Source organism: Galeopterus variegatus, unplaced genomic scaffold, assembly GCF_000696425.1.
Source record: "Galeopterus variegatus unplaced genomic scaffold, G_variegatus-3.0.2 Scaffold3223, whole genome shotgun sequence".
Taxonomy (NCBI): domain Eukaryota; kingdom Metazoa; phylum Chordata; class Mammalia; order Dermoptera; family Cynocephalidae; genus Galeopterus; species Galeopterus variegatus.
The window spans coordinates 3,464-11,257 of record NW_007729334.1 but is presented as its reverse complement, the minus strand read 5'-3'; the positions used below and the strand labels follow the sequence as shown (position 1 = coordinate 11,257).

The window sequence follows — 7,794 nt, the reverse complement described above, 5'->3', positions numbered from 1 at the left end:
CCTGACTGACAAGTCACCTTCTGACTGCCTCTCTTGTCCCTTCCCTTCTGCCTATTCTCCACCTAGCAGCTGAAGTGGGCTTTTTAAAACAGAAGGCAGTTCACGTCATGCCCCTGCTCAAGACCGTCCACCAACTCCCCATCCCACTCAGAAGTTAAATGCCAAAGCTCTATCATTGCCTGCGAGTCCCGCCACCCTCCCCCTTCTTCCCTCCTCCCTTCCAGTCACACAGCCTCTTTGCTTCCTCAAATGTGCCAAGCAAGCACACGCTCACCTCAGGACCTTTGCACCTGCTCCTCCCTCTGCCTGGGATGTTCCTCCCCCACATATCCACATGGCTCCCTTCCCATCTCCTTCAGGTCCCTGCTCAAAGGTCACCTTCTCCAGAGGCTTTTCATGACCATCTCCCAATTGCTCTCTGTCTCCCTTTCCCAATTCATTTTCTCTATGACACTTATTAACATCTAGTATATTACATGTTGACTTGTTTTTTTCCTTGCTGTTTCTTTTCTCCACTACAGTGTAAGTTCCACGAGGAAGGGCTTGGTTTTCCTCTCTGCTGAATCCCCAGTACCTAGAACAGTTCCTGGAACATAGTAGATACTCAATAACCATTTGTTGAATGGAAAGATGGATGGATAGACAGACCATATTGTTATATCCTCTTTGTCTGTCTTGCCCACAAGTCTCTAAGCTTCTTGCAGGCAGAGACTATGTTCTGTTCAGCACTGTATTCCACAAGTGGGGGGGTGGGGGTCTCATTGGGCTGGACACATAAAAGTTGAAAAAATGAATGATCAACCCCTTTGGTTTACAGATAAGGACATGGAAGCCAGCAGCTACATCTAAATTCCCAAATCCCAGTTCTCCTCCTGAGATTCTGCAATGGCAATATTCATGCATTGTTGGATATCCATCCATGCTCCCTGGCTGGAGCAGGTGGGAGAGTTGGCCATGCCTTAACCTTGGGCAGCCCCAGGAAGCCGCTGGGGTATTAGGCTTTTAAGCGAAAACTTTTTTTTTTTTTTAAAAGATGACCGGTAAGGGGATCTTAACCCTTGACTTGGTGTTGTCAGCACCACGCTCACCCAGTGAGCGAACCGGCCATCCCTATATGGGATCCAAACCTGTGGCCCTGGTGCTATCAGCACCGCACTCTCCCGAGTGAGCCACAGGCCGGCCCTTAAGCTAAAACTTTAATATCACTTTAGACTTAGGGCTCAGGCTCATTCCCTAAGTTTTAGCTCCAGATCCACTGCTTGCTTCTTGAGCCTCAGTTTTGTCATCTGTAAAATGGGAACAATGCTAGTAGTACCTACCTCATCAGGTAGCTATGAGGCTTACATGAAATGAGGCATTGAAATTGTTTAGAATGCAGCATGGTAAGTCCTTAAGGATTGTTGACTGCTGATACAAGTTAAGTGCTGAGTCAGAGGAGAAAATACTCAGTTTCTTTCAAGCTTCTCTTAGGTGGATTCCAGCGAATTGGAGCCTGGCTGGGTGTGGTTTCAGGTTATAATGCCTCATTTAGGTTTCTGGGCACCTGGATGGTAGATATGATTTTCCCAGGTGACATTGAACATTATTTGGAGAACAAAACTCCTTTCAAGGTCAGAAACGCCCAGAGAGCCACGGTGCAGCCAGTGATTGGCAAAATCACAGGCCTCAGTGGACTCAGCTCTCCCCAGCTTCCTGGTTGGAATTACATCCCTCGGGATCCTGCCAACCCAGAGGAGAGGCTGATTTTGGTGTACAAAACCCATCCTCCCTTACTTAAGGGAGCACATCTCACTTGCTGGCAAGCAGCCAGGAGGTTTTTCTAATCCCAGGATAAAAAGCCCATGCAACTTGACCCTGACCTACCTGCCCAGGCTTATCTCTGCCCCTCCCCCTACAGCATACATACACATTTTACTCCTTGAACCTTCACAACGACCCCCACTCCTATTTTCCAGACAGGTAAGGTGACCTCCTCAAGCTTACACAGCTGGGAAGGGAGGATCTGGGCCTCTCCACCTCTTCCCACCACATGAGCCTGCTCTGTGATTAAACCCAGCACTACCAGCCCGCTGGGATTTATAACCTTCTTGTACAGATAGAGAAAACTGAGGCCCAGAGCAATGGGCAACTTGCCCCAGATCCCACAGCTGGGAAATGGTAGAATGGCTGGTCGGCCTCCAGGCCCAGGATCTGGGTTTAGATTGCCAAAGTGAAATGCAAGGTTGAAGAGCCCTGGCCCTGGGAAGTCTGTGTAGGTGCCCTTGGCCTGGTTGGCAGTTCAGCCACTTTTGACCCTGGGTGCCCTTGGGCAGGCTCACCCTTCTGGGCTTCTCTTACTGTCATTAATGACAGTGTTGGCTATTAGCAAACCACCTTCTGACCTCAGCCACGTCATCCAACCACCTCTGTTATTATTTAGGTGAGACTTGACTTTAAATTGACTTGTTTTTTTATTAAAATACATTTTAATTTTCATTGGAAATCCAGTATCATGCCCAAAATCAAGCAACAAATACAAGGATAATTAAACCACATTCACAAAGTCTCACTAGACTCTTGCTAGGGACTGAATATTTGTGTCCTCCCCAAATTCATATGTTGAAATCCTAACCCCAAGATGATGGTATTAGGAGGTAAGGCCTTTGGGACCTACCTCTAGGGAACCCAAACCAAGACAAATGGAATAGATGTACACACAGCAACACAAATCAATGCTAAAAACATTATGCTTCCTGCCCAAAGTAGGAAGAAGAATGCGATACACAAAATAATGCCATTTACATAAATGAAAAAGGCACATATACTGCACAACTCAGATTTTGCAAAAATACCTCCAAACAAAATGATGCACATCAGACAATTAAAATGGTTACCGATTGGGAGGAGTTAGCTAATGGGCAGGGTGGCTACTAGAAACACAGCAGCTGTGTGTGAATTTTAAAAAGGCACCTCTCTGGGTAGAAGCAGCCCTTTTGGACAGCGAAGGCTTACGGGGCTGAGAGAATGAATGAATACATAAAACATGAAAGGGGCTTTGCATGGAGCAGTGACCATCATTTGCCATGCAGAAGGTGGACTGGGGAGTGTTCAAAGGTCTGCTGATTCCAGGATTTGGGAGTTCTACTTCTAGAACTTGTTAGGGCAAAGTCCCCCAGCCCCCACTCCCACCCTACTGCAGTTACTAGTACCTCCTATTGTATTCCAGACTGAAGGGGGGCTGAGGACCTGGGGTCTGACCACAGGACCAGATCCCTGGCTGGGGGCACAACTCCGCCAGCCCGTTTCTCTCCTTGTCCTGGCAGCCTTCACTGCTAATCTTGCCTGTTGTCCCCTAGGTCACCTACACTTCCTAATGGTGAGCAGCGTGTTGGCAGTTCTGGGGTTCTCCCTCACCTGCATCTCGGCCCTCAGCCTCTTCTCCCCTGCCTGGTTCCAGACGCCCACCTTCTCCTTTGGTGTCCTCACCTACTGCTCCTGGCCTCAGGGTGACAGCTGGAACCAGAACTGCTGGGTGACCTTCAGGTCCCTGGAGGATATTCCTGACTTTGCATGGAAGGTGAGACCTGAGCTTATCAATTCACAGGCTCCTCAGGGGCACTGTCAACCCCATCAGGGCAGGAAAGCTGGCTCCTGTATTTTCTCACCGTGTAGGTGTCCCTGGGCCTAGGAACCCGCCATTAGTGTTTCCTTAGAACTGAGCACAGAGGTTCTTAAACCTGACAGCCCTTCAGAAACACATGTGGTGCTTTACAAAAATGCCAAGTTTTGGCTCCACCTGGCGGCTGCGACACTGTAGGTGTGGATTGGGGTCTGGCTACCTGTATTTTAGCAAACACCCAGGATGATTCCAAAGGCAGCTGCCAGCCCATATAGCACCTTTGTGCTGATTAGGAAAAGGTACCCCTTTTTTAGGATACTATACTGCCATCTGCTGGAAAATCCCTATAATGAATAAGCAAATCTATGTTGACCCCAAATGCATCTCATAGAATTGTGCGGTGTATAATTTGCACAATTCTGTGTACTACCTGGCCACCCTCTATGCACTGCTAGGTTTGAAAATGAAAGCTAAGGTATTAAAGTGCCTGTTATGATGCACAGTACCAAAATCAGCAATGGGGAGAATGGGTAAGGGCTCCCAGTCCAGCATCTCTAAGGAAGATTATTACAAAACTGATCACTACAAAGGCGATGTGACAGCACCTCCCAGGTGCCTCTCCTGGTGATCCTGACATGTAGCAAGGACTTAATAAATGCCGGTATAGTGGTCAGTTGATCTGGATCTGCCATTTAATTAGCTGTGTGAACCGAGATTGATGACTCCAATTCCCTGGGCCTCAGTTTGTATACATGTAAAATGGGGATAATAATAGCATAGAATTCATGGGAGTATTGTGAGGACTCAGGGGCTGTTCAATAAACAGCGGGAGCATCCGCCTGCCCCCATCTCAGGCAACATCCTTCCTCCTGTCTCTTCCTGGCAGGTCTCAGCTGTGCTGCTCCTTGGAGGTTGGCTCCTGTTGGCCATCAATGCAATTCTCCTCCTGTCCTGGGCCCTAGCCCCCAAAGGGTTGTGCCCAAGAAGGGGCAGTGGCCCATTTCTAGGGGTGCAGTTAGCAGCAGGTAAATCTACGGGCACACATAGGAAGTGCTACAGACATATTTATGGAATGAATGAATGAATAAATGAAAAAGACTGTGAGCAGAGTTTGGTCTCCTGATTCATGTCTCAGAGATAAACCCTAGAATTGTAGATTATTCCTGGTCCTTTAGCAAGCCTGAAGTCAGGGGGAGAGGAAGATGGCATTCATAATGTCACTCTCTTCTACCCTTAGCTAACCCTGTCCTAATAATCTATCCCCTTTTGTTTCTCTCAACCATCCACTTGGTGTCATCTTCACCAGGGCCACCATACACAGTTGGACAGGTTGTATACTGCACAAGGGTTCCCAGCTGAAAGCTGATAAGATGCTGAAATCCAGCTCATGCTCTACTAGTTAAGCTGTGAACCTGCATCTGCTGAGAAGGGTTGCTCTTCTCTAATTCACACATAACCTCTGGATGCGCTAGTCCAGGTCTTGATTGCAATCCTCACCTAATTAATTCTTCACCGTCTCTCACATGGATTATAACGATAAGCACATCACAGGTCTCCCTGTTGCCACCCTTGCTCCCTAAAGTCTATTTGCCACACACTGGACAAACAGGTCCCATTGAAATTGATATCAGATCATGCCACTCAGACTGGCTTATCCACCTTCCAATAGCTTCCCACCACAATCAGAGTAAAATCTAAAGTCGTTACTGTGGTTTATAAGACTTCATCTGATCCTGCCCCATGCCCTCCCACCCTGATCTCTTGCACCCTCTGCCAGGCTTAATGTCCTCCAGCCACCCTGGCTTGCTTTCCATTGTTTGTGTTCATCACGCTTGCTTCCTCTGCCGGGAATTCTCTTTCCCTAGATCTTTGCATGTCTTGCTCCCTCATTTCATTAAGGGCTCTGCTCAGATGTCACTGCCTCCTTGAGGTCTTCCATTGTTTCTAGCTAAAGAAGCTACCCTCTCCTTAGTTTCTCCATATGCTGACCTTGCTTTAAATTTTTCAAGCACTTACTCACTTACCTGACTATCTTATCTGCCTACTTGATTATTGTCCCTCTTTCTCCACTAGAACGCCAGCTCCATGAGTGCAAGGACATGTCTGTCTGCCTTGTTACTGCCAGCACCTAGCACAGTGCTTCACACAAATAGATGCTCAATAAATACTTGTTGGGTCAGTGGATGAAGACACAGTCCTTGTCCTAGGCTTGCTTGCACAATGTCTAGTTGTGGAGTAGGGTGGATCGGGCAGTTACAATTCAATGGATATTGACAAGACAGGATGAGCACAGGATGCTAGGAAAAATTCCAGGAGGTACCTGACCCAGCGTGTGGAGGGTGTTAAGGCAAGCTTCCTGCAGGAGGTACCACTTGAGCTGAGTCTGGAAAGATGAGCAGGAGTTTGCCAAGGGTACAGGGGCATTCCAGATAATGGAAACATCAGGGGCAAAGGCATGGAGACAAGAGGAAGGTTTGTGCAGGGAACTGCAAGTACATCAGTGTGGCTGGAGAGCAGCCAGGGAAGTGGGAGTCATCTGATTCCTCTGCACTGGGAGTGCCTTGGAGGTGAGGAGCTCATTTCTTTAGTATTATTACTGCCCACCACAGCACTTCTAACAGTTTTGGTGAATAAATGCATGGATGGATGGGAGGGTTGGTTAGTGGGTGGATGAACTGATAGATGAATTGATGGATATATTATTGGATGGATGGATAGATGGATGGATAGGGAAAATGAGTAAATTGGAATATGGTTGAATGGATGGAAGACGATGGATGGATGGATGGATGGATGGATGGATGGATGGATGGGAGGATAGGTAGAAAGCAGGTGGCTAAGTAGGCGGATGGATAGGTGGATGGATGAGTGAATGGATAGGTGGATAGAGGGATGAAGAGAATGAGTGGGTAAGAATATGGTTAAATGGATGAATGAATGGATGAACAGGTGGCTAGAAGGGTAGCTGAGTGAGTAGGTGGATAAAAGGAGAGATGAGCCAATAAGTAAGTGAATAAATGAACGGGTGGGTGGGTGGATGGTGGGTGGATAGCAGGTTAGAATGAGTCCTGGAATGGAAGGTTGGCCCAATGCCCTTTAACTGACACACTTTTCGTCTCCTGCTGTCTCCAGCCACCACCACCATTGTGGGCCTGCTGGTTTTCCCAATCAGCCTAGGCTCTCCATTTGCCAAGGAAGTCTGCGAAGCCTCCTCCAGATACTATGGTGGGAAGTGCCAGCTGGGCTGGGGCTACATGACCGCCATCCTCAATGCAGTCCTGGCCAGTCTCCTGCCCATCATCAGTTGGCCTGGTGTAACCAAGGTCCAAGGACGGACCATCCTCTTCTCCAGTGACACTGAGAGAATCATCCTCATGCCAGAAATGAACAAATAAAAGTCTCCTGGGAGGAACAAAAAGAACCCACTCTAGAATTGTATGAAATCACAATGTACCCGGATTCAAATCCCACCTCTGCTGCTTCCTTGCTGTGTAACCTCAGGCAAGCCACTTCACCCCTCTGGATCCAGCTTTTTCTTCTGTGAAATGGAGGTCGAAATAATCCCTACCTCACAGAGTTGTTATGAGAATTAACATGAGATATTTTATGAAGATAAAGCACTTCACACAGTGTCTGGCACCTAGCATTCAATAAACGTTAGCTACTGTCATTATAAACCCTACCTCACAGGACTGTGGTGAGAATTAAATGTATTTAAACAAAGTGCCTAGGGCAATTTTGAGGACTTGGCTGCCACTCAAACCCCAAATCTTTTAATGGACATGTGCATCTTCCCTCTCTCTTCCCTCCCTTTTTATAATTTCTCCTCTCTTGGAGAATGTGAACATTATTCATTTTCCCATCAAATATGTAGTGAGTGTCTGTTATCTACAAGATTTTGTGCTAGTGTGGAGGTGGGGGTGAGGGGATTAAGGACCTATCTCACCCCTCCATGCAAATAATCCCATGGATGTGGAAACTCACTGTCACCTGGGGTACATGAGCCTTTTATGATCCGGTTCCAACTTCTCTCAGCCTTTTTCTTGTCACCCATCCAACCCCTGTGCCTCTCCCTCCAACTTCTGAGCTCACAGAAGGCCTCTTTACACTTCCACCCCTTTGCACAAGCTGCTATCTCTTCCAGGGATGCTGGAGTCGATCTGTTGTTTTTGCCTATCATGACCCATTGCCCTTCT

The 7,794-nt window shown here is 47.5% G+C and overlaps 1 protein-coding gene across 1 annotated transcript; it reads left to right on the top strand.

Moving 5' to 3' along the window:
- The first annotated feature begins 2,437 nt into the window (after nt 1–2,437).
- TMEM211 (transmembrane protein 211) lies at nt 2,438–7,485 on the top strand. Its single transcript, XM_008584318.1, has 3 exons — nt 2,438–3,556; nt 4,485–4,623; nt 6,731–7,485. The coding sequence occupies exons 1-3, from the start codon at nt 3,353–3,355 to the stop codon at nt 6,991–6,993; spliced, it is 606 nt and encodes a 201-aa protein (XP_008582540.1). The 5' UTR covers nt 2,438–3,352; the 3' UTR covers nt 6,994–7,485.
- Nucleotides 7,486–7,794: the final 309 nt, after the last annotated feature.